Source organism: Dromiciops gliroides, chromosome 3 (assembly GCF_019393635.1).
Source record: "Dromiciops gliroides isolate mDroGli1 chromosome 3, mDroGli1.pri, whole genome shotgun sequence".
Taxonomy (NCBI): domain Eukaryota; kingdom Metazoa; phylum Chordata; class Mammalia; order Microbiotheria; family Microbiotheriidae; genus Dromiciops; species Dromiciops gliroides.
Genome location: NC_057863.1, coordinates 664,946,136 through 664,973,196, shown reverse-complemented (window position 1 = coordinate 664,973,196; position 27,061 = coordinate 664,946,136). Strand labels below are relative to the sequence as shown.

Here is a 27,061-nt window from a genome sequence, read left to right as displayed (position 1 = left end):
CTCACTGAAATCCAGTTCATTGTAAGTCGTGATAGCACCTCCTTAATATCTTGGTCCTCTTCAAGAAGGAAGGATGAATAATAACAAAATACCCCAAAATAATTGTTTTATAGAGATAGAAGAAATATAAAATTTATCTGGAAGAACAAAAGGACAAGATTATGAAGTGAACTAATAAAGAAATGTAAAGGAAGGTGGCCTAGCCATACCCAATGTAAAATGCTATGATAAAGCAGCAGTCATCAAATCTGTCATAATGGCTAAGAACTTGAGTACAAGATCAGTGGAATAGGTTAGGTTCACCAAATGGAGGAATAAAGGACTATAGTATACAGTTTGAGAAACCAAAAGAGCATGGCTTCTAGTATAACATATCCCTATTTGGCAACAAATGCTTTTTAACATGGAAATTGTCTTGCAGAAATTAGACAGACACACATCTCACACCTTATACCAAGATACAGTAAAAATGAGTACATGATTTAGATATAAAGGGTGTTACCACCAGCAAATTAAGAAAGCAGAGAGTAGTCTGTCAGATTTGTGGACAGGAAGATTTTATGCCCAAACAAACAATAGAGAACATCATGACATGCAAAGTGAATCATTTTGCTTACATTAAATGAAAAAATGCTTGCAGAAGCAAAATCAATGTAACCAAGATTAGAAGGAAAGCAGAAAGATGGGGAACAATTTTTATAACAAGTGTTTCTGAAAAAGGCCTTATGTCTCAAATATAAAGAGAACTTAACCAAATTTACAAGGACACAAGCCATTCCTCTATTGATATATGGCCAATGAATATAAGCAGGCAGTTTTCAAAGTCAGGAATCAAAGTTACATGTATTCATATGAAGAAGTGCTTTAAATCACTATTGAGTAGAGAGGTGAAAATTAAAAGAACCACCTGACACCTCTTAGATTGGCTAGTATAACAGAAATGGAAAATGATAAGTGTTGGAGATGTGGGAAAATTGGAACACTAATGAATTGTTGCTGGAGTTGTGAACTGATCCAAACCCTGTCCAGAGCAATTTGTAACTACACCCAAAGGGCAATAAATCTGTGCCTAGTCTTTGACCCAGCCATACTAAGTCCCTATGCCATAGGGATCATGAAAAAGAGACCTACATGTACAAAAACATTTGTAGCTGCTTTTCTTGCAGTTCCAAATAATTGGAAATGGAAGGAATGGCCATGGATTGGGGAATGACTGAACCAGTTGTGGTATATGAATGTAATGGAATACTGTTGTGCTAAAAGAAATGATAAACAGGCAGATTTCAGAAAAACCTGGAAAGACTTAAGTGGGCTAAAGCTGAGTGAAGTGAGCAGAACCAGGAGAATGTTGTCCATAGTAACAGCACCATTGTGGGATGATCAACTGTGAAAAACTTAGCTCTTCTCAGCAATACTATGTTCCAAGACAACTCCAAAGGACTCATCATGGTAAATGCTGTCCACATCAAGGGAAAAGAACTGTGGACTCTGCATGCACATTGAACCATCCTATTTTTACTTTTTTTTTGTCTGTTTTGGTATTCCCTTTTGTTGTGATTGGTTTTTTGTGTTTTTTTTTTTTTACAAGACTAATGTAGTGTTTAATGTGATTGTACATATATAACATATCACATTACTTTCTATATTTGGGAGGAAGGAAGGAAGAGGGATGAAGAAAACTCTGGAATTCAAAATCTTATAAAAACAAATTTGAGGGGCAGCTAGGTGGTGCAGTGGATAGAGCACTGGCCCTGGAGTCAGGAGGACCTGAGTTCAAATCTGGCCTCAGACACTTAACACTTACTAGCTGTGTGACCCTGGGCAAGTCACTTAACCCCAGTTGCCTCACTAAAACAATCAAACAAACAAACAAACAAAAACCAAATTTGAAAAGTTTTTACATGTAACTGGAAAAAATAAACTATTAAGACTGGTCCAAAATTATATATATAATATGTATGTGTGTGTGTGCATGCGTGTGTGCGTGCATGTGTGTGTATATGTATGTATATGTATATATGAATATAGCTGTTTTTTTAAGGTTCCAAATAATTGGAAATTGAGGCAATGTCCATCAGTTGGGGAATGGCTGAACAAGCTGTGGCATAGGAATGTAATGAAATAATAATGTGCCAAGTGAAATCATGGGCAGACATTTCAGAAAAACCTGGAAAGACTTAGATGAACTGATATTGAGTGAAATGAGCAAAACCAGAACATTGTACACCATAACAGCAATATTGTGCAATGATCATCTATGAAAGACTTAGCTCTTCTTACTAATACAATGATCCAAGACAATTCCAAGGATTCATGATGGAAAATGCTATCCACATCCAGAGGAAAAAACGATGGAGTCTGAAAGAAGATTGAGGCATGCTATTTTTTTTTTTTTTGCAGGACAGTGAGGGTTAAGTGACTTGCCCAGGATCACACAGGTAGTAAGAGTCAAGTGTCTGAGGCTGGATTTGAACTCTGGTCCTCCTGAATCCAGGGTCGGTGCTTTATCCACTGTGCCACCTCATTGCCCCAGAGGCATATTATTTTCACATTTTTTTCTGTTTTTTGTTTCTCATGGTGTATGAGATTTTCCCCACCCCATAAATATAAGTGATTTAACAGTAGTACTAATCAGTTTATAGAGCACAAACTGTGATTTAAACGATTTAGATATTCTTTAGTAGCTTAAGAAAATGATAATGAAGTAAGATAGATATTGAAAGGAGCTAAGGAAAATGCTACTCAAGAAACTTAACCACAGGTACAACTACCCGACTTCCAATTGTGGTTAGGTATAGCCACCAATCAGCTTAAAGGTCCAATACCTAAAATAGCAACTTCTGAGGTGTAAGGGACCAATGAGAGCTGGAGAGAAGTTGTAAAGCCAAGCTTAACCAATATGGTAGAAAGTCTTGATAGCTGAAAAGAAAGTCAGAGAAATATAGGCCAGAGGACACATCCAAGATGGTAAAGACACAATCCAGTTTCTGGTTTCATATGTTATAAGCCCATTACTTAGTAACTGTTATTTTAAAACAATATATACAATTGCAAGTAACTATGCTAGTATCTGATAACGTCTCCCTATTCCATATTTATTGTATTTGTACCTCTTGGGTTATGATAAATAGTGAGAGGAGTCATTGTATATAAATATCCCTGCATCCTGAGGCTTGGGGTCTTTGGGTCCTAGAACTGAGACCAGTTTTATTGTGAGAAAGGATCCCCCTCTCAATAAACCTATTTTCTTTTCCCTTTCTTTGTCTAACACTGCAACTTTGAAATTTTCATTACATTGGTTTTTCTGTTTTAACCTGCTTTTTCTTTTACAACATGAACTATGTGGAAATGTATTTACATCCTTCCACACGTATAAGGTATATTTGATTGCTTGCTGTTTTGGGAAGGGGGAAGGAAAAGGACAGAGGGGAAAAAATTGAAACACAAAATTCTATGGGAAATAAATTTTGAAAGCTACCTTTATATGTAAAAGGGAAAAAAAACTATTTACAAAATAAAATAAGCCATTTTGCAGGTGTTTCCAAAGATTCATTCTGCCTATTTAAAATTTCTTCATTTTGACTGTGGAAATAGAATATGAATAAGTATGCATTATGCCACATGAGAAAAGAACATATATTTAGGTGAATGTATATTTCTGTTAATACATAATTTTTTTCTTCAGGTGGAGAGACTAGGTTGGAAGTGAAGAAGATGGCTACAACGGTGAACATTTCCGTGGAAGAATTTGGCCAGCATGGATTTGAGAGTGATGGTGCCTGGAACTTCAATTTGAAAGAAATCTGTGACTCTGAAAGCAAGCTGGGTAAGAGTATCTGTGAGTTTGGTGAAATCGAAAAGCCACTCACACATTCTTCAGTCTTAAATAACAGGAAGAGAAGGGCTTCATGGAATGAATATTTTCAGGAGAGTGAAGATAATAAATGGTTTCCTCAACAACTAGAGCCTTTTAAGGCCCAGAACAAGTTTCATCAAATGCTAAAGTACAAAGGTAATCATCTGGAAATGGCCTTGAATTTGAATTCTGCTCTCATTGGACATCAGAAAAGTGACAGAAGTGGGAAGGGCTTCAGTCAGAGCTCTAAGTTCATTACTCTACAGACAATTCACATTAGAAGGGAGCCTATTGAATACAATGAATGTAAAGCAACCTCATCGGATCAATCGTATCTTCCTTGGCATGCTAAGTTTTATGATGGAAGGAGAAGACATGCAGTTGATTGTTGTGGATTGGCCTTTGGTTTGAACTCAGATCTTATAAGGCATCACAACATTCACATTGGAAAAACGTTTTATAAATGTAATCAGTGTGGAAAGACTTTCACAAAGAGCTCCCATCTTGTTGTCCATCAGAGAATTCATACTGGAGAGAAATCTTATGAATGTAATCAGTGTGGTAAGGCTTTCACAAAGAGGTTCAATCTTACTCAGCATCAAAGAATCCACACTGGAGAGAAACCTTTTGAATGTAATCAGTGTGGAAAGGCTTTCACAAAGAGCTCCCATCTTGCTGCCCATCAGAGAATCCACACTGGAGAGAGACCTTATGAATGTAATCAGTGTGGAAAGGCTTTTACACAGAGCTCCAGTCTTGCTGCACATCAGAGAATCCACACCGGAGAGAAACCTTATGAATGTTATCAGTGTGGAAAGGCTTTCACAGAGAGATCCACTCTTGCTAAGCATCAGAGAATGCACACTGGAGAGAAACCTTATGAATGTTATCAGTGTGGAAAGGCTTTCACAATAACCTCCCATCTTGCAGCACATCAGAGAATCCACACTGGAGACAAACCTTATGAATGTAATCAGTGTGGAAAGACTTTCTCACAGAGATGCAATCTTGCTAAGCATCAGAGAATGCACACTGGAGAGAAACCTTATGAATGTAATCAGTGTGGAAAGACTTTCTCACAGAGATGCATTCTTGCTAAGCATCAGAGAATCCACACTGGAGAGAAACCTTATGAATGTAATCAGTGTGGAAAGGCTTTCATAGAGAGGTTCAGTCTTGCTGTACATCAGAGAATCCACACTGGAGAGAAACCTTTTGAATGTAATCAGTGTGGAAAGGCTTTCACAGCAAGGTCCAGGCTTGCTGCCCATCAGAGAATCCACAGTGGAGAGAAACCTTATGAATGTAATCAATGTGGAAAGGTTTTCATAGAGAGGTTCAGTCTTGCTGTACATCAGAGAATCCACACTGGAGAGAAACCTTTTGAATGTAATCAGTGTGGAAAGGCTTTCACAAAGCACTCCCAGCTTGCTTCACATCAGAGAAACCACACTGGAGAGAAACCTTATGAATGTAATCAGTGTGGAAAAACTTTCACAATAAGCTCCAGTCTTGTTTGCCATCAGAGAATCCACACTGGAGAGAAACCTTATGAATGTACTCAGTGTGGAAAGGCTTTCTCACAGAGATGCATTCTTGCGAAGCATCAGAGAATACACACTGGAGAAAAACCTTATGAATGTAATCAGTGTGGAAAGGCTTTCATAGAGAGGTTCAGTCTTGCTGTACATCAGAGAATCCATACCGGAGAGAAACCGTTTGAATGTAATCAGTGTGGAAAGGCTTTCACAGCGAGGTCCAGGCTTGCTGCCCATCAGAGAATCCACACTAGAGAGAAACCTTATGAATGCAATCAGTGTGGAAAGGTTTTTATAGAGAGGTTCAGTCTTACTGTACATCAGAGAATCCATACTGGAGAGAAACCTTTTGAATGTAATCAGAGTGTAAAGGCTTTCAAACAGAGCTCCCATCTTGCAGCACGTCAGAGAATCCACACTGGAGGGAAACCTTATGAATGTAATCAGTGTGGAAAAACTTTCACAATAAGCTCCAGTCTTGTTTGCCATCAGAGAATCCACACTGGCGAGAAACCTTATGAATGTAATCAGTGTGGAAAGGCTTTCAAACAGAGCTCCCATCTTGTAGCACATCAGAGAATCCACACTGGCGAGAAACCTTATGAATGTAATCATTGTGGAAAGGCTTTCACAGCGAGGTCCACTCTTGCTGCCCATCAGAGAATCCACACTGGAGAGAAACCTTTTGAATGTAGTCAGTGTGGAAAGGCTTTCACAAAGAGGTTCAGTCTTACTCAGCATCAGAGAATCCACACTGGAGAGAAACCTTTTGAATGTAGTCAGTGTGGAAAGGCTTTCATAAAGAGCTCCCAACTTGCTTCACATCAGAGAATTCACACTGGAGAGAAACCTTATGAATGTAATCAGTGTGGAAAGGCTTTCAAAGAGAGCTCCCAACTTGCTTCACATCAGAGAATCCACACTGGGGAGAAACCTTTTGAATGTAATCAGTGTGGAAAGGCTTTCAGAAAGAGGTTCAGTTTTACTCAGCATCAGAGAATCCACACTGGAGAGAAACCTTATGAATGTGATCTGTGAGAAAAGGCTTTCACACTGAGATCCAGTTTTTCTCAGCATCAGAGAATCCACAATAGAGAGAAACCTTGTGGCTGTTATCAGTGTAGAAAGACATTCACAGTGAACTCCAGTCTTGTTGCACATCAGGGAATCCATACTGGAGAAATCTTAGGAATATAATCAATGTGAGGGGCAGCTAGGTGGCACAGTGGATAGAGCACCAGCCCTGGAGTCAGGAGTACCGGGGTTCAAATCTGGCCTCAGACACTTACTAACTGTGTGACCCTGGGCAAGTCACTTAACCCCAATTGCCTCACTAAAAATACAAACAAAAAAAAGGAATATAATCAATGTGGTAAAACCTTCACGCAATATTCACATTGTATAGAAATCTTATCACTGTTATGAATTAGAAAATGCATTCAGTTGACATTCAGAGCTTGCTCAAAATTAGGGAATTCATTTTTATGTTTTTGTCATTTATTTAGAATATTATTTTTCCCCCAATTACATGTAAAACCTATTTTAAAGTCCATTTAATAACTTTGTGTTTCATATACTCAAAATTCTATGGGACTGTGAATACCCTTCGACCCAGTAATACCACTACTAGGTCTGTATCACAAAGAGGTCATAGAAAATGGATGTAAGGGGTAAAAGTAAATGTGTATGGTCACCTGTCCCCTGTGTGGGGAAAGCTAACTAGGACAACAGTTTAACAGTTTAAGTATTAAACATTTCTTAAAATATATTAGGGGGGACAGCTAGATGGTGCAGTGGTAAAGCACCGGCCCTGGATTCAGGAGTACCTGAGTTCAAATCTGGCCTCATACACTTGACACTTACTAGCTGTGTGACCCTGGGCAAGTCACTTAACCATCATTCCCCTGCAAAAAACAAAACAAAGCAAAAACAAAGCAAAACAAAGCAAAACAAAACAAAAATATATTAGGGATTAGTGAAGAGAGAACAAGCGTCACTGATAAAATAGGAAAAAATAAGCAAGCCTATCTACCCTAGAGGAGAGATCAGAGTTCACACCCCTACCTGGCTCTTCTACCAACTCCCCACAAGGTTCCAACCACCAACTGACAAAACCAACTACCTTTCACACTGCTTCAAGCTGATTGCTTGAGGGTGGTCTCATGGTGATGTGAGGTAGCTTCCAGACTCTGAACCTTAGAAAGTTCAAGCTATGTTATGTCAGCAGGGGGCCTGTGGTAATCAAGGGAATGCCCATCAATGGGGGAATGGCTGAACAAGTTATGGTATATGAATGGAATGGAATTCTGTTGTACTCTAAGAAATGATGAGCAGGCAGATTTCAGAAGAACCTGGAAAGACTTAAGTGGACTGATGATGAGTGAGATGAGCAGAACCAGAAGAACATTATACACAGTATCATCAACATGATGTGTTGATCAACTGTGATAGACTAGATTCTTCTCACCAATACAACGGTACAAGAAAGTTCCAAAGGACTCATGATGGAAAAGGCTCTCCAAATCCCGGGGGGGGGGGGGGGGTGGGGTGAAGGGAAGAAATGTTTAATATGGATGCTGATTGAACCATACTCTTTCTTTTATTTTTGGTGCTATTGTTTTTCTTTTTGTAGGTTTTTCCTTTTTTGCTCTGATTCTTCTCTTATTACATGACTAATGCAGAAATATGTTTAATGTCATATATCAGATTACCTGCTGTCTAGTGGGGGCGGGGGGGAGGGAGAACAATTTGAAATTTGAACTCTTTTATAAACAGGTGTTGAAAACTAAAAGAAAATTGATGTCAAAACATGTATTTTACATGTAATTTGGGAAAATAAAAATTTAAATATATATTAAAAAAAGAAATGATGGGCAGGCAGATTTCAGGAAAACCTGGAAAGACTTAAGTGGACTGAGGCTCTGTGAGTTGAGCAGAACCAGGAGAATATTGTACACAGTAATAGCAAGAGTGTGTGATGCTCAACTGTGATAGACTTGGCTCTTCTCAGCAGTGCAATGATCCAAAATAATTTTAAAGAACTCATGATAGAAAATGTTCTCTGTATCCAGAAAAACAACAACAAAAAACCTTGTAGATTCTGAATGAAGATTGAACCATACTCTTTCTAGTTATTGTTTTTTTTTTGTTTTGGGGGGAGTTTTGAGGTTTTTGTTTGTTTGTTTGTTTGTTTTTAGTGAGGCAATTGGGGTTAAGTGACTTGCCCCGGTCACACAGCTAGTTAAGTATTAAGTGTCTGAGGCCTGATTTTAACTCAGGTACTCCTGACTCCAGTGTGGGTGTTCTATCCACTGCCCCATCTAGCTGCCCTGAGTTTTGAGTTTTTTACCTTGTGTTCCCCTTCTTCTTTTACAATTTGACTAATGCAGAAAGATGTTTAATTTGATTGTACATATATAACCTATATCAGATTGCTCTCTGTCTTGGGGAGGTGGGAAGGGAAAGGAGGGGAGGGAGGGAGGAAAATTTGGAACTAAAAATCTTATGAAAAGAAATGTTGAAAACTTTTTACATGTAATGAGAATATTTTTAATAAAATATATTTTACTATTTTTTAAAAAAGTGTTCCAAATTCATATAATATAGAAATCTTATCCCATTATGAATGAGTAAAGGCATCCACATTTCATTCAGAGCTTGTCTGTAAGGGGCTTTATCTATATGCCACAAAAGCCTTGGGACAGAAAATTTGGCTGTAAGGAAAGGGAAAAGCCAGGATATTTTAACTTTAGCTTGTTATCTGATAAGTTTCTAATACAGCTGCAGAAGTCAATTGGCACTACATATCTTTCACAGAGATATTATATGAATTTTATAATTGCAGAGTACTAGGCCATAGAATTAAAACGTTACCATTAGCTATTATAAATCCCCAGTTCATTTGATTTAAACCAAAATCAGCCCTAAAAGAAATAACGTCTTCTGAATGTGTGCTCTTCTGTCAGGATTATTAGGGTAATTTAGGAAGATTTAGCTTTTTATCACTGCTTGGGAACATGTTTTCACATGTCAGGACTTTGGAAAATTTCCTGGCCTCTTAGTTCTCATCTATCCACAATGGCTCCTGGTCCATGTGAGTGCTGGTTCTCTCCATATCTTGGACGTGAATAACTTTTCTTGATCATTTTCCAGGTAGTATTTGATATATTCTCCTTTCTCTAATTCCTAATTTGATTTTCCTTTATCTGTTGGTGTTGTTCACTCTGTCCCCAACTGGGGTGATGCAAAGACACTAGAGTGGTTTGCCTTTTTCCTCCCCCAGCTCATTTTACAGATGAAGAAACTGAGGCAACCAGTAAGTGTCTGAGGCTGGATTTGAACTCCAAAGATGGGTCTGCCTGATCCGAATCCCACTGGGCCACCTTGCTGCCTATTTCTTTCCTTCAAACTTTTAAATTTTATTTAGATATAATTATTTTTTTAAAGTTATCTTAGATCAAGAAAAGTGAGTGAGCTTTCTTCTGCTTTTTCCTAATAACTCCACATGCCCTCCTTCCCCTCACCCCCCTCCTGTCACAAACTGAGGCAAGGAAGCCCAAGTTACTAAGGGGTACCATCGAGGACAACATTCCTGGGGTGACCCGTCCCACATATCTGGAGGTGGGTGGCCCATTTCTTCATTTATCCTCGCGAACCCAGGCAGGGGCCAAGGGTTTTGGGGTGCCGAGGAGGGGTGAGGAGAAAGAGGGGCACCCCCAGCCCGCTGGAAGCCAGGATCCTGCCTGCCAACCTGCGCCCTCAGCACCTCCCTCCCAACCTGCATTGGCTCAGGCTGGCCCAGGAACCAGGTCCCCTGCGGAAATCTACAACTGTGACGCCCAGATTCCCAGCATGCCTTGGGCTCTGCAGAGGCCACAGGAAAAGTCCCCCCCTCTCAACATGGGTGACGTCATGGTACAGTCATTCTGGGAAATGTAGTCCGCACGTGTGGCGCCGCTGCCTGGACCTGGCCAGAAGGCCCCGGGGGGCGTGTAGCGGGCGGAGCTGGAAGAAGGCCAAGGGGGTTCTGCTGAGGAGGGAAGGGGATGGAGGGGGACAAGTGCTGGAGGCCTGGGGAAGGAGGAGCTCTCAGAGAGGACCAGGGCCCGGGGGTGGAGTCTGGAGGCCCGGGAGGAGGGAGAGGGGAAGAAAGGGGCCATCCCATTGGCCGAGGCATTCCACGTGACGGAGGGCAGGGCTTGGGGAGGAGAGGCAGCCCGGGTCCGGAGATCCTGGCCCTGGGTGTGATTGGAGGAAAGGGCCCAGCCGGGGCCTGGGGGGCGGGGCAGGGGGGGGGCTCTGGGGAGTAGGAGGAGCCTCCCAGCGTGGGCGGGCAGAAAACCCGGAGTGGAGACTGGGATCTCTCCGCCTCCTCCCCCCGGGCCGAGATCTCTCTGCCTCCTCCCCCGGGATCTGAGATCTCTCTGCCCCCCCTCCCCCCGGGCTGAGATCTCTCCGCCTCCCCTCCCCCCCAGATCTCTCTCCCCCCTCCCCCCCTCTGAGATCTCTCCCCCCCCCCAGATCTCTCCGCCTCCTCCCCCCGGGCTGAGATCTCTGTCTTCTGAAAACCATCTCTGCACATGCTAGCCCCAGGTAGGTCTGAACCCCCAAACCCCACTTCTGCCGGCTGCCAACTCCATCATGGCTCATCTTCCCCATCTGACCCCTTGGTGAGGGTCAGCCAGGCTGGCCAGGAGCAGGCCTCCTTCTTGGGCCTGGCTCTCTGGTCTGCCCCTTGCCTCTGCTTCATGTTGAGGCTCCCCTCACATCCCCAAGGTCCTGGGGTGCCATTCCCACTGTTACCATGGGGCAGCTGACCCACCTTCCCATGTCACCCATAGTATCAGGTGGAGGGAGAGCTCTGAGTAAGGAGTCATTGAGACTCTGCCTGGTCTCCTCCCATTTGGGACCCCAAGCTCTTCCTACTTCTGGGGTCTCAGTGGGAGGATGGGGAAGGGGCATGAGGCCAAAGACAAGGAGTCTCCTTCTGCTCAGACCAAGTTCACTTCCAAGCCGGACCCTCCCTGCTCCCCTCTTTGGAAGTGCTCTGAGGCTCTAAGCTTTATAATCCTGGGCAGGTCAGCATCCAGCCTAGGAAGAGAAAACAAAGTCAGTGTCTCCCCAACAGCAAGATCCTTCTCCCTCCCCAGGTGAGCCTGCAGACAACCAAAGGCTATTCCAAGGAGAGAGCCTGGAGCCAGAGAGAATGACCCCGGGGGCCCAGAGACCCCCATCCCAGGTGAGTGCAGCCCATCCACAGACCTGACCAGCATCAGCTAAAGAGGAATCCAGCAGAGCCAAGGAAGCTTTATCCTGTCAGATGGAAGTTGTCCTGTGCCGTGCCGTCAGCAGAGCAGACATGGTCCCCCTGGTTCTGCTCATTTCCTTCTGCCTCAGACCACCCCAGTCTTCCCTGCTCTCTCTGAATCCCTCTCACTTGTCATTCTTAGGTCCAGTCAATGAGCATTTAGACAGGGGCTCCTCTGTGCCAAGCACTGTGCCAGCCTACTGGGGATGCAAAGGGAGGTTCCAACAATAACAAGCCTTGCCCTCAAGGAGCTCACAGTCCAATGGGGGAGACAGTGTCAGCAGCTGGGTCCACAGAAGGTCTCTCCAGTATAGATGGGAGGCAGCCTCAGAGGGAAGGCTCTAGCAGGGTCAGGGACCAGGAAAAGCTTGTGTTCAGAAGGTGAGATGTGAGCTGAGATGGGAAGGAAGCCAGGAGAGGCAGGGGAGGAGGAAGGACACTCCAGGCATGAGAGACAGCCACTGGAAGGGCACAGCATCAGGGATGGAGGGCCTTGGTCAAGGATCAGCCAGGAGGCCAGTGTCCTTGGTTTTGTTTTTGTTTTTGTTTTTTTAGTGAGGCAATTGGGGTTAAGTGACTTGCCCAGGGTCACACAGCTAGTAAGTGTTAAGTGTCTGAGGCCGGATTTGAACTCAGGTACTCCTGACTCCAGGGCCGGTGCTCTATCCACTGCGCCACCTAGCTGCCCCTAGCCAGTGTCCTTGGGCCAGAGAGGAGGCGGAGAGGAGGGAGGTGCAAGAAAACTGGAAAGGGGCTTGGGGCTGGTGCTGTGGTGTCTGTTCTGTGCCAGGAGCCTTAGAAATATTAAATCATTTCATCCTTTGGGGAGAATTGTCAGGGTCCTTGCCAGGGACATGCAGAATAAGGGAGCACCGATTGAAGCCAGACAGGTACATGGCAGGTTGTTGATCCACTCAAGAGTGATGGACACTTGGTTCCTGTGATCTCACAGCTCACATGTTATATGTGTGTGTGTATTTATGTGGACATTTATATGTGTGTATGTGTACATATACATGTTTGTGTATGTATACATATAGATGTATATGTGTGCAAATAGAGCTTTATCCCTGTCTACTGTATGTATGCAAGTATTTATGTGGACATTTATATGTGTGTACGTGTACATATATATGTTTTTATATGTGTATGTATACATGTAGATGTATATGTGTGCAAATAGAGCTTTATCCCTGTCTACTTATCTGTCCTCCATCTCTGTTTCTGTCTGTCTTCCTTAGCTCCTTGACCCAGGGTCCTTAAGCAAGGAAAGGAATGGAAAACAGACCAACAAGAAGAAAGAGGATACTTCCACCCTTCAAAGGCCTTTAGCAGCTAGGTGGCACAGCTCATAGCATGCTGGCCCGGAGTCAGGAAGACTGAGTTCAAATCCAGCCTCAAGACACTCACTAACTGTGTGACCCTAGGCTTAACCTACCAACTTAACCCTGTTTGCCTCAGTTTTCTCATCTGTAGAATGGGCTGGAGAAGGAAGTGGCAAACCATTCCAGTATCTTTGCCAAGAAAATCCCAAACGGGGTCAGGAAGATTTGGATAGGACTGAAAAGACATCAACAGCAGGATCTTCTGAGACAATCAGCTGGTGTTAATTAGCCTTTGTTAAGGGCTCTTCTTTGCCCTATTTGCTTGAATTAAAGGAAGGGGGTGAGGTCCTGGAAATCTTCCTAGAATTCTGAATTTTCTTTTTGTAATATGGGGCTGGGGGGTGGGGTACTGAAGGAGACATTCAGTGCCTGTCTGTGGGGCATCAGGCTTAAGGCCAAGAATTACAATGAGACCAAATGCAGTCAATTTGGTTTTCCCCAAACTTCACTATGGACAAGCCTCCCTGTGAGGTAGGTGCCCTTACTATCTTATTTTACATTGAAGAAACTGAGGTAAACAGTGCCTAAGGGTCTTGCCCAGAATCACATAGCTAGTAAGTGTTTGAAGTTAGATTTAAACTCAGCTCTTCCTGATTCCAGGCCCAGGATTCTGTCCCCTGAGTTAGCAGATTCTTCTACCTAGACACAGCTTTTGCCTCCTCCTTTGGGGAGTATCTGGTTCCCCTGAAAAAGAAAAAAGAGTGGCTGAAGTGTTTTTCAAAATGCCTAGAAGGGAACAGACTTCCAGAAAGATACACAGAGAGGGGGAACATCTTAGAAAGGAAAAGGTTGAAATTATCATATGTGTTCCATATATCAACTGTTGCCCTTTGCCTCAGGTCCCTTCTCTGTAAGAATGAGGACGATCATAGCACCAGTACTGGTCAAGGGCCTACTATGGTCCCAACATTCTGTTAAGCCCTGGAGATTGGGAGGAACAAAGACAGTCCCTTCCCTCAAGGAGGACACAATCTAATGGGGTTGACAACATGTAAACAAATATATACAAAGTTATGAATATACAGGATAAACAGGAAATAATTAACTGAAGGAAGACAGGAGGATTCAGAGAGGGTGGGGAAGGCTTCCTGTAGAAGATAAGATTTTCACTGCAACTTGGAGGCATCCAGGAGGCAGAAATGAGGAGGCAAAGAATTCCAGCCAAGTTGGGAATCCAGAGAAAATGTCTGGAGCCTGGAGATGGGGCGTCTTTGCTGGCATAACCAGGAGGCCAGAGTCGTTGGAGGAAAGACACCCAGTGCTGAGGATAAGGTGTGGGAAGGATGAAAAAGCAGGTGATGTCTATGTCATGATGCATGTTGAAGGCAGGAGAATTTGGTATCTCATTCTGAAGGTGATAGGGAGCCACTGGGGTTTATAGAGTAGGGGAGTAACATGGTAGGCCCAGCAATTTGGGCACTTTAGTCTGTTGGCTAATTGGAGGATGCATCGGAATGAGGAGTGTCTTGGAAGCAGACTGACCCACCAGGAGGCTGCTGTAAGAGTCCAAGGGTAAGGTGATGAGGGCCTGCCCCAAGGTGGTTGCAGTATCAGCAGAGGAGGGGGTGGATTGGAGAGATATTGTCCAGGTGGCACCAACAGTATTGGCGACAGGTTGGATAAAGGGGATGAGAGCTTGGAGTCAAGGATAGCACCTCAGTTGTGAGTTTGAGGGACTGGGAGCATGGGGTTGCCCTGACAGTGATAAGGAAGGGGGAGGTGGGGGAGGCTTTAGGGAGAAAGATAATGAGCTCCGTTTTGACTGTACTGAGTTAAACATATCTCTGAGACATCTACTGAGGATGTCTGAAAGGAAGTTGAAGGAGAGGCAGCTCAGGGTGAATGGCCTCAATTCTCAAAGCAAAATCAAAGGCAAGACACTTAGATGAGAATGTTTGAGGAGCCAATGGTCAGTCAACACTTATTAAGTGCCTACTGTGTGCCAGGCATTGTCCTGAAGTCTGGAGAGTCAAATACAGAAGAAAGACAGTCCTTGCCCTCCAGTAGCTTACATGCCAAGTGAGGAATACAGCTCAGAAAAGGAAGCTGCAAAGAGGGGTGAGGAGAACACCCTAGAACTCGGGCTGGTGGAGTATTCCATCCCAAGCCCATACTTACTGCTTTAATCCCATACTGAGAGGGGACTGAGGACGGAGTCAGCCTTTTCCCAGCATGTCTCACTGTGACCTCACACCCTGTCTGGGCCCCTCCTGGTGTCATTTCTAGAAGATGTTGTTTCTCTTCATGAAGCTGATCCACTGAGGTCTGTCTCTTCAGCATCAGTGGTTGGAGCATAGTTTGCCTTGGGTTCCAACAGACATCATCCTGTCATTTTGGAGAGTCTGCCCCAGGACCACTTTTCTCAGCCTTGGATTGACATGGGGGGCTGCTCCATTCCTGCTATGGGAGCCATGTGCACAGCAGTGTATGTGGTGACCACCTGAACTCACTGAACCCATTGCCATCCAGTTCAGTTCACTGACACCCAAGATGTCCGTGTCTCCATCTTCTGTTTGACCACATCTGGCTTGCCTTGATCCACAGATCTAACAGTCCAGGTTCCTGTGCCACACTGATCTCCACACCGTTGCACTTGGCTTTTCTCACCAGACCCATCTGCAGCTGAGCTTGCTTTTGGCTTTGGCCCAGCTGCTGCATTCTTTCTGGGGCTACTTGGGGTTGTCCTCTGCTCTTCCCCAGTGGCACGTTGGGCTCCTTCTGGCCTGAGGGGCTCATCCTCCAGTGTCATCTCTTTTAAAATCTTTTCTTTTGGTTTTCTTGGCAAAGGCACTGGAGTGGTCACCATTTCCTTCCCTATTTCATCCCATTTTGTCAGAACTCTCCGCTCTGACCCGTCTATCTCTGGTAATCCAGCATGACATAGCTCCTAGTTTCCTTGAGCCCCTACACAAGGCCCTCTGCCACAACAAGGCAGTGATCCATGAGGGGGCCGCATAGTAGGCCCTCAATACAGGTTTGTTTCCTTGTTTCCTCCATACAACATATGTAGAAGGTCAATTGCAGGAAATCCAACAGAGAAGGTGGACCAAGAAAGACTCCTTGAAGAAAATGGGATTTTACACAAGACTTGAAGGAATCCAGTGAAACCAGGAGACAGAAACAAGGGGGGAGGGGGGCAGCAGGCAAGGGATGGGGGTGGGGGGTGATGGGGAGGAGCCATGAAAATGTAGTCAGGAGATGGAGAGTCACCTGTGAGAAATAGCAAGGAGCCCAGTGTCACTTTATCCATCCTGAGAACAGGGAGAGGAATAAGGGAGGAAGGAGGGAGGATGGTGGTGGAAGTTGTAGAGGAATGGGGGAGGGGGAACTTTTAGGAGTGACCAACCTTGGGGGTGGTAGCCCAGGTGGGATTCGAGCCTTGGGTTGGATCGTGGAAGATTGGAAGGAGTCCAGGCCAGAAGAGGGGTCATTCCAGTGGCAAGAGTATTCTATGATGGAGGGCAAAGCTTGGGGGAGAGAGGCAGGTAGGGTCTGGAGGTCCTGGGCCTGGGTACTGCTGGTAGAAAGCTCTGATTTGGGGGCTTTAGGGTTGGAGCAGGGTGGGGCTCTTGGAGCCAGGCCCCACCCAAAAAGCTAGATCAAAAGCAGAGCCCTGGGGCAGCTAGGTGGCACAGTGGATAAAGCACTGACCCTGGATTCAGTAGTACCTGAGTTCAAATGCGGCCTCAGACACTTAACACTAGCTGTGTGACCCTGGGCAAGTCACTTAACCCCAATTGCCTTACCAAAAAAAAAAATAAAAATAAAAAAAGCAGGGCCCTTAGACCTGAGGTCCCTCTGCCTTCTTTCCTCGAAGATCAGATCTCTCTGCCCTCTTCCCTTGGAGCTGAGGTCTGTCTGCTTACCAGTTTTGTTTTTTTAAAATTATTTTATCATTTCCAGTTACATATAAGCAAATACATATAAGGATAGTTTTCAACATTTGTTTTCACAGGATTTTTAGTTCCAAATTTTTCTCCCACCTTCCCTTCCCTCCCTCCTCCCCAAAATGGAAAGCAGTCTGATATGGGTTGTATATGTACAATCACATTAACCATATTTCTACATTAGTCATCTTGTCAAAGAATCAGAGCACAAGGGGAAAACTTCAAAAAAGAAGGAAAAAAACAGTCCAAAAGTAGAAACAGTATGGTGCAATCTGCATTCATAATTCACAGTTCTCTTTTCTGGATGTTGAGAACATTTTCTATTATGAGCCAAGTCTATCCCCATTGTTCATCACACATTGTTATTGTTTCTGTGTACAATGTTCTTGTTCTACTCCTCTTAGTCAGCATCAGTTCACATAGGTCCTTCCAGGTTTCTCTGAACTCCTCCTGCTCATCGTTCCTTATATCACAATAGTATTCCATTACATTCATATACCACAACTTGTCTGGCCATTCCCCAATTGATGGGCATTCCCTTGATTCAATTTCCAATTCTTTGCCACCACAAAGAGAGGTGCTATAAATATTTTTGTACATGTCGGTCCTTTTCCCTTTCTTTTGATCTCTTTGGGAAAAAGACCTAGTAGTGGTATTGCTGGTTCAAAGGGTATGCACAGCTTGCTTTATAGCCCTTTGGTCATAGTTCCAAATTGCTCTCCAGAATGGTAGGATCAGTTCACAGTTCCACCAACAATGTTTTAGTGTTTGAACTTTTCCACAGCTTCTCCAACATTTATTATTTTTCTTTTTTGTCATATTAGCCAATCTGATAGGGGTGAGGTGGTACCTCAGAGTTGTTTTAATTTGCATTTCTCTGATCAATAGTGATTTAAGCTTTTTTTCATATGGCAATAGATAGCTTTGACTTCATCAGAAAACTGCCTGTTCATATCCTTTAATCATTTCTCAATTGATGAATGACTTGGATTCTTATAAATTTGATTTAGTTCCCTATATATTGTATAAATGAGGCCTTTATCAGAAATGCAGGCTGTAAAAATTGTTTCCCAGTTTCCTGCCTCCATTTTAATTTTCACTGCATTGCTTCTGCTTGTACAAAAACTTTTGAATTTAATGTAATCAAAGTCTTCCGTCTTATATTTCATCATATTCTCTATCTCTTTTTTGGACAGAAATTGTTTTACTCTCCACAGATCCGAGGGGTAAACTATTCTGTCCTCTCCTAATTTATCTATGGTATCACCCTTTATGTGTCAATCTTGAACCCATTTTGACCTTATTTTTGTATAAGGTGTAAGGTGTTGGTCTATGCCTGTTTTCTGACATACTGCCTTCCAGTTTTCCCAGCAGTGTTGTCCAATACTGAGTTCCTATCCCAGAAGCTGGAGTCTTTGGATTTATCAAACAGTGGATTAGTATAGTCATTTACTACTGTGTCTCCTGTGCCTCACCTATTCCACTGATCGAGCATTCTATTTCTATTTCTAGTAAGTGTCAAATGTCTGTGCTCACACTTGAACTCAGGTCATCCTGAATCCAGGGCTGGTGCTTTATCCACTGTACCACCTAGCTGTCCCCCAAAGTTGCTATATTTTAGTACAAATAGTCACTTTTAAAAAATCTCTTTGGGATACAGACTTACTAGTGGTATTTCGAAATCAAAGGGTATAGGCAATTTGAATTCCCTTTGGGCATAGTTTCCAAATTGCTCTCCTGAGCGGTTGTGGTTGGACCAGTTCACAACTCCAGGAAGAGTGCATTGGTGTCCCAGTTTTCTCACATCCTCTCCAACATTTCTTATATTCCTTCTGTGTCATATTAGACAATCTCATAAGTAGGAGTTGGTATGTCAGAGTTTTAATTTACATTTATCTAATCAATAGTAATTTAGAGCATTTTTTCAAAATACTATAGATGGCTATGATTTCTTCATCTGAAAGCTGCCTGATCATAAACTTTGACCATTTATAATTTGGGCAATGACATGTATCTTTGCAAATTTGACTCAGTTCTCTATATATTTGAGTCATGAGGTCTTTGCCAGAAACACTTGCTATAAAAATTGTTTCCCAGCATTCTGTTGTTTGTTTGTTTTTTAATCTTGGCTGCATTAATTTTGTTTGTGATCCCCTCCCCCAAAAAAAAGAAAACACTGGAAAGGAAATTATAGAAATATATCATAAAGATCGTACATTGTAATCAGGTTGGATTTATACCAAGAATGCAGGAATGGTTCAGTATCAATAAAACAATCAGTATAATTGTTGAAATAAGAAAACCAGTAGAAATCATATTATTAATGTCATTAGATGCAGAGAAATCTTTTGGCAAAATACAACATTCCGATTAAAGACACTAAAGTGTATAGTAATAAAAGTAACTTTCCTTACAATGATAAGTAGTATGTATCTAAATCTATCAGCAAGTTTTCTCTTTAATGGATGTAAGCTAGAAGGCTTCCAGTAAGATCATCAAAGAATCAAGGATGCCCATTATCACCACCATTATGCAAGAGTGTACTAATAATGCTAGCTAAAGCAGTAAAAGAAAAAGAAATCTATTAGAATAGGCAATGAGGAAACAAAACGATCGCTCTTTGGAGATTATATGATGATATACTTAGAGTCCTAGAGAATCAACTAAAAATCTAGTTGAAATAACATTAGCAAAGTTGCAAGATATAAAATAAACCCACATAAATGTTCAGCATTTCTATATATTAGCAACAAAGTCCATCAGGGAAAATTGATAAATTCCATTTAAAATAAATGTAGGGGCAGCTAGATGGCGCAGTGGATAGAGCACTGGCCCTGGAGTCAGGAAGACCTGAGTTCAAATCCAGCCTCAGACACTTAACACTAACTAGCTGTGTGACCCTAGGCAAGTCACTTAACCCCAATTGCCTCACCAAAAAAAAAAATGAAAATAAAAAAAAATGTAGAGGGGCAGCTTGGTGGCACAGTGGTTAAAGCACTAGCCCCGGAGTCAGGAGGACCTGAGTTCAAATCCCGCCTCAGACACTTGACATTTACTAGCTGTATGACCCTGGGCAAGTCACTTAACCCTCATTGCCCCACCAAAAAAAATTTTTTTTTCTATGTAGGTAATATCAAATACTTAGGAGTCTACCTGCCAAGATGAACCCTGACACTACATGAACATATTTACAAAACACTTTTCATACAGATGAAGTTAGATTTAAACAGCTTGAAAAATAAATGCTCATGTGTGGCCCAAAGATGTATAATAAAAATGACAATTCTACCTAAATTATTTAGTTATTCAATGCTATACTGATCAACCTGCCAAAAATGTTTTATAAAGCTAGAAAAAAAAGAATAAAATTCACTTTAAAAAAATGTCAAGATTAGGGGGCAGCTAGGTGGCGCAGTGGATAAAGCACCGGCCCTGAATTCAAGAGTACCTGAGTTCAAATCCGACCTCAGCCACTTGACACTTACTGGCTGTGTGACCCTGGGCAAGTCACTTAACCCCCCCATAGCCCTGCCAAAAAAAAAAAAAAGAAAAATGTCAAGATTATCAAGGAAATTAGTGAAAAACACTGCTTGGGAAACTGGAAAACTGTTTGGCAGAAACTGGAAATAGCAACAGCTCACAGCGTAGACCAAGATTAGGTCAAAATGGGTACAGGATTTAGACATAAAGGGTGATATGATAAGCAAATTAGGAAGCATGGAAGAAGGGCTTGTTGTTCTTTGTCCTTCATTTCCTAAAGAGGACTATGAAATTGGGAGGTGATGTCGTGACTTGTAGTGAATTGGATTTAAGTGAAGGAGGGTTGTGCAAAGTCACCAGCCTAAGCTTTCTTCTCCATAGCCACCTGTGTCCACTGGCAATATATATATGTTATGGGGAAAATGGGGTATGGGTTAGGGTAGAGTTTGGGGTTCTTAGGAATTCCTCTTTAAAGAATTATACCCTCTTGCACACAAAAGCAGTTAGAATAAGATGGTAGTTTATTTAGGGGCAAAGGGAAGGGTGTGTGTGTGTGTGTGTGTGTGTGTGTGTATATGTGTATATATATATGTCATGGGGTGCAGAGCACCCCAGAATTTCTCTGGGGCACACCGAGGAATCTTCTCCTTGAGAAACTAAACCAGAGGACAGATAACGCCTAGAGGAACCAAATCGGACTGAGCTAGCTTGGGATTCCTACCCTTCATTCCGGTCTCCCTTACCCTGGGGAGATAAGTTTGGGTGTGGCTTCGGCCTTTGTGTCCTGAAGAGGGATCCGTAGCCACCCCTCACCCAATTCCTTTAGTCACTGCTAGTGGGGGATGGTCCTCCACTCCTCACCCAATTCCCCCAGCTACCACCAGTGGGGGATGGTCCTCTCTCACTAAAGGAACTTTTCACGGGCAGATGGTCCACCCCCATCAGTCCTCTATAAAAGTACCTTCCGGTCTCCTGTTCAAGGAGATTTGGTACCTCTGAGCCATGTGCTTTATGCCAAATCTCCCCATGAAAAGTCTAAGGATTTCTTTCATGGTTTCCCTCCCCCACTGGGCGCCAGATGTTATAGGGGAAAATGAGTACGGGTTGGTGGGAGTTGGGGTTCTTGGGAATTCCTCTTTAAAGAATTACACCCTCTTGCACACAAAACTTAGTTTAAACAAGGTGATAGTTTATTGAGGAACAAGGGAAGGGAAGGGTGGGGGGAGGGAAACCATAAAAGAAATCCTTAGACTTTTCATGGGGAGATTTGGCATAAAGCACATGGCTCAGAGGTACCAAATCTCCTTGAACAGGAGACCGGAAGGTACTTTTATAGAGGACTGATGGGGGTGGACCATCTGCCCATGAAAAGTTGCTTTAGTGAGAGAGGATCATCCCCCACTGGTGGTAGCTGGGGGAATTGGGTGAGGAGTGGAGGACCATCCCCCACTAGCAGTGACTAGAGGAATTGGGTGAGGGGTGGCTACGGATCCCTCTTCAGGACACAAAGGCCGAAGCCACACCCAAACTTATCTCCCCAGGATAAGGGAGACCGGAATGAAGGGTAGGAATCCCAAGCTAGCTCAGTCCGATTTGGTTCCTCTAGGCCTTATCTGTCCTCTGGTTTAGTTTCTCAAGGAGAAGATTCCTCGGTGTGCCCCAGAGAAATTCTGGGGTGCTCTGCGCCCCATGACATATATATATATGTTGTTAACCTGGGAATTAAGGAAACAATCAGTATAGGAGAAAATAAGGTCTTTAATCGGGGCAGAGGAACTATAACTTGGGTATCGCAAAGCTCGGAAGCTAGGAATACCCAAAGAAGGGAACCTAGGACAGGGTTTTTAATGGGGTAACAGAACAAAAGGGAACCAACAGATTACTCCAGAGTGACAAGTAGCTACTTAATGTAAATGAACCTTGGACTAAAGAGACAATAGAACTGCTCCTAAGTTAAGTATAGGCGTTACTGGCTCTGAATAGAAAGTACTTAATGTAGATGGACCCTTTTTACATAACTACCTAAAGTCCGGGGAGTAAGGTGGGGAGTAAGGTGGGGAACATTGGGAGGGGACAAGTTACTTGGGGGGGGGCGGGGAAGGTTAGGTCCATAAGTCCATCAAGAGTCTGGAAATGACAAAGACAGTCAGCCCCAGGCAATTCATTTGTCTGGAAAAGAGGGGACTGGGTGGGGAATCAGTTCTATGTAAATTTTGTAGTTCTCAATGTATATATAATAGTTATCAATTTACTACAGTTACAGTTGTGAAATTCCCTCCAAATTACAAAATCTTTGACTCAGTGATACCAGTAGAGGGTTTATGCTTTTCAAGAAAGGAAAGTAATCCAAGTGTTGCTTTTGTTAAGTCAAAGAATCAGAAAGTAAGTTGTGGCATCCTACAATAAACAGGGCAACAACTGAATAAATTGTGGTATATGAATGCAGTGGTATAACAATATACAATAAAGTATGGGCAATTTTAGGGAAATCTGGCTGGAGCAGTTCTATGGAGTAATTCAGACTACAGAGTCTTTTTTTTTTTCTGTGAGTTAATGAGAGTTAAGTGACTTGCCCAGGGTCATACAGCTAGCAAGTGTCCTGTGTCTGAGGTCAGATTTGCATTCTGGTCCTCCTGAATTCTGGGCCAGTGCTTTATCCATTGCCCCACCTAGCTGCCCACCCCCTTCCCAGTCATTGTTAAGAGTAACAACATTGTAAAAGTCAACAACTTGACAAGACATTATTCTAATGACAAATCAATTTAATGATATAACCAGGGACTTACCAAGATCTGTTCAACCTGCCTCTTTATGAAGAGGTGATGGATACAAGCTATAGAATAAAAAGCACTTTTTGAGAAATGGACATTATGGTAATTTGTGTTCCTTGACTGTGTGCTTTCATGACGAATATTTTGTTGTTTGATTTTTTTTTTCAATAATCAGTAGGAGGAGCAGCTAGGTGGCGCAGTGGATAGAGCACTGGCCCTGGATTCAGGAGGACCTGAGTTCAAATCTGGCCTCAGACACTTAACACTTACTAGCTGTGTGACCCTGGGCAAGTCACTTAACCCCAATTGCCTCACTAAAAAAACCAAACAAACAAACAATCAATAATCAGTAGGAAAGGGGTGAGGGTTACCAGCAATAGGATTGTCCTGCCCCTGGTGCTCCACATTCCAAAACTATAAAGAAGGAAAGTGGGACAATAATAGAAGCAATAGAACAGAAGCAATATAACTTGGAAAGTGTTATTTTGAATTCATTATTATTACTATTATTATAATTTTTGGGGGGCAATGAGGGTTAAGTGACTTGCCCACGGTCACACAGCTAGTAAGTGTCAAGTGTCTGAGGCTGGATTTGAACTCAAGTCCTCCTGACTCCAGGGCCCGTGCTTTATCCACTGAGCCACCCAGCTACTCCCCTTGAATTCATTATTGCTCAAAAAAGTCAATCTATGTACATTTGTTTCAAGTACAATCTTTTTTTCAGTTTCATAATATGTATAAATGTTTGTTTTATTTCCATTTTGTGAATTTCAAACTTAAAAACAAATATTGGCGGTTTCCTATTTGTTGTTGTCACCAATTTCAAAGACATCACAAGGACTGGTAAAATCGTTTTCATCGGCCATTCTCCCATCTTCAGTGCTTTGGAGAATATGCTCACATGTCTTTTAGGATCTTCAGGACTTTGGAAAACTTCCTGTCCTTTCAATACTCATCTATTGGCATTGGTTCCTTGGCATACAAGGGTGTCAATTCTCCCCCTATCGTGGGTATAAATCACTTTTAGTGGTCATTTTTCATGTAATATTTGATGTATTTTGGATTCTATAGTTTCTAATGTTTATTAAAACATTTAAGGTTTGTGTAATTAGAATTATCATTTTAAAAATTAGTTGTTTCTTTTCTTTTTCTTTCTTTCTTTTTTTTTGGTGAGGCAATTGGGGTTAAATGACTTGCCCAGGGTCACCATCGAGTGTCTGAGTCAGATTTGAACTCAGGTCCTCCTGACTCCAGGGCCGGTGCTTTATCCACTGCGCCCCCTGGCTGCCCTTCTTCCCATGTTTTTGATGATGGATTTTGCTTAGTTTGATAGCAGGATAGTATTGATATGCGGGAGAAACCCATAGGAGAAAGCACGTGGGTCCTTAGGATTCCTCTGTAAAGAATTACACTCCCAAGACCTAATCAGGAATAAGAGAACAGGTTTATTGGGGTACAAGAGAAACCGGCCAGGAGGAAGGTTTTGCCAGAACAAAACGCTTTCCTCCCCAGCTAACTTGTGGGGTGCCATTTTATAGGGTTTAGATGGGGTGGGTAAGATTCTCTTATTGGGTGAGGGGCCCTCCTGAGCGATCTGGTGGTGGGTGTCAACTTTGTCCTGATGGGTCTCAGCAGTCTGCTGATGGGCGGTTCCAGGTGGTCTTCTCCTGGATTACCTCATCCAGATGCTTAGGAGGACTGGAATGTGGGGTGATGGTCCTGGAGCATGCTCAGTTCTGATGAGGGGAAACCGATAGGAGAAAGCACGTGGGTCCTTAGGATTCCTCTGTAAAGAATTACACTCTCGCACAAGACCTAATCAGGAATAAGAGAACAGGTTTATTGGGGTACAAGAGAAACCGGCCGGGAGGAAGGTTTTGCCAGAACAAAACGCTTTCCCCCCAACTGACTTGTGGGGTGCCATTTTATAGGGTTTAGATGGGGGGTGGGTAAGAGTCTCTTATTGGGTGAGGGGTTGGTGGTCTTCCCGCATTGCGCTGTGGTAGAAAGAATCCCTCGTGAGAGATCTGGTGGTAGGTGTCAACTTTGTCCCGATGGGTCTAAGCAGTCTGCTGATGGGCAGTTCCAGGTGGTCTTCTCCTGGATTACCTCATCCAGATGCTTAGGAGGACTGGAATGTGGGGGTGATGGTCCTGGAGCATGCTCAGTTCAATCTGTGCCGCTTATCTCCGTTAGGTGAGTGTGTGTGTCCTTGATTGTGTTCAAGGAGAGGCCTACTTAATTTCAAGGGAAAACCCCTAAGGTTTCAAGGAAAAGGCTCCTTGAACCCCCCAGAGAATTGTTGGGGTGACTGGGGCCCATAATCCTCCCATGACAGTATGTTCTGCTCTTTTGGGTTCCCCTAACTAGTAGGAAACTGTTTATCAGACCACCATGTTTGTTCTGTGTGTCTTTGTCTTTTAAGTGTTTTAAATGTGTTTCATGTAAACAGATTAGTTTTATTTTCTTACTTGTCACACTTTGTTGTTATTGTTTTCTTTGCCTTTCACTTAAAATTATGTTAGGTTTCTATCTCCCTCCCATCCCCATCTGTTAAGCCTTTCCCTCCATTCAGATTTTTGCTTATTCATCCCTTTTTATTGTTTACTCTGATATAAATGTTTAATTCTTCCTCCTTTTCTACTCCTCAGTTAATTGTCAAGTAGAATCTCCTTTCTTGTTTTCCCCTTCAAATTATTTTGTGGGTTTTTTTTTTTAAACTTCATTTTGTGTGCCTTTCCCTTGAAAAGATTTTATTGATCCTTTCTTTCTGACTATTCAAACCTTTTCTTTTTCGATTCCTGACACACTGAGTTAATCCTTCTGTATTCTCTGTATATCTTATGGTATTAATATTATGGCTTTCCTCTTTTGTTGTTGTTGTTGGGTTGTTGTTTGTTTTTTTGGCAGGGCAATGAGGGTTAGGTGAGTTGCCGAGGGTCACACAGCTAGTAAGTGTTAAGTGTCTGAGGCCGGATTTGAACTCAGGTCCTCCTGAATCCAGGGCTGGTGCTTTATCTACTGTGCCAGCTAGCTTCCTCTTGGCTTCCCTCTTTTAAAGAGATTTGTCTACTACCTTTTTTCTGTAATTTTTTTTTTCCAGAGCAATGAGGGTTAAGTGACTTGCCCAGGGTCACACAGCTAGTAAGTGTCTAGTGTCTGAATCTGGATTTGAACTCAGGTCCTCCTGAATCCAGGGCTGGTGTTTTATCCACTGCGCCACCTAGCTGCCCATATCTACTACCTTTGAGATAATTTTCCTTGGCCTCCATTTATCTGTTGTTCCTCACTCTGAGATGGGAATTCTTGTAGATGACAGAGAGGATAATGTCCCATTGTAGGGATGTTCCCATGCTCTGATTATTTAATTCCTTATTTTCTATTTCCTTCTGTAAGGGTCTAAAATTCTAGCTAGTCTGTCTAAAATATCTAATGAGTGGTCGCCAACAAATTATAAACTTTAGCAAGAGTTAGACTTTTAAGCATTTATTAAGAAGAATAAAGATTTGGTAAAGAGAGAGAGAAAGGCCTACATTCATCTATCTATTAAAGGGAGAGCACATTTCTCCTGCTCTGCTCTGGCCAGCCTCGCCAGGTCTTCCTCCCACCTGTAAATGTCACTTCCTGAAGCCAAAGGAAAGCCATGTGTCTTGCCCTCAGGCCCCTTCTCCTCATGGCTGAGCTTTCCTACAGTAAGTCTCCAGCAGGGGGCATCATTCCCATCATTACACTTCCTCATGATCTTCTTTCCCATTTTCATTGACAACTCTTCCCTAGGTCCATGCTCTTCAATTCTTCTGAGTCTCAGTTGCTCCCAGCTCTGATTTCCCTTCCCCC

At 42.8% G+C, this 27,061-nt stretch overlaps 2 protein-coding genes and 1 pseudogene across 4 annotated transcripts in view; all 3 read left to right on the top strand.

Moving 5' to 3' along the window:
* Positions 1 to 10,958, top strand: part of LOC122748431 (zinc finger protein 2 homolog) — a 28,621-nt gene extending 17,663 nt beyond the window's left edge. Inside the window, exons 5-8 of the mRNA XM_043994065.1 lie at positions 3,686 to 5,262; positions 5,599 to 6,116; positions 10,186 to 10,385; positions 10,915 to 10,958. Of these exons, the coding sequence (XP_043850000.1) occupies positions 3,686 to 5,262; positions 5,599 to 6,116; positions 10,186 to 10,385; positions 10,915 to 10,958 (2,339 nt within the window). The remainder of the gene's footprint in view (positions 1 to 3,685; positions 5,263 to 5,598; positions 6,117 to 10,185; positions 10,386 to 10,914) is intronic.
* Positions 1 to 27,061, top strand: part of LOC122751841 (zinc finger protein 345-like) — a 58,576-nt gene that overhangs the window by 5,989 nt on the left and 25,526 nt on the right. For 2 of the 3 annotated variants that reach the window (XM_043999032.1, XM_043999029.1), the window contains exons 1-2: positions 10,857 to 10,986; positions 11,544 to 11,632. The exons of the other annotated variant lie outside the window; for it this stretch is intronic. The gene's annotated coding sequence lies outside the window, so the exon portion shown is untranslated. Of the gene's footprint in view, positions 1 to 10,856; positions 10,987 to 11,543; positions 11,633 to 27,061 lie in introns of those variants that run through there. 3 annotated transcript variants of the gene reach the window in all.
* Positions 10,919 to 27,061, top strand: part of LOC122751838 — a 66,728-nt pseudogene continuing 50,585 nt past the window's right edge.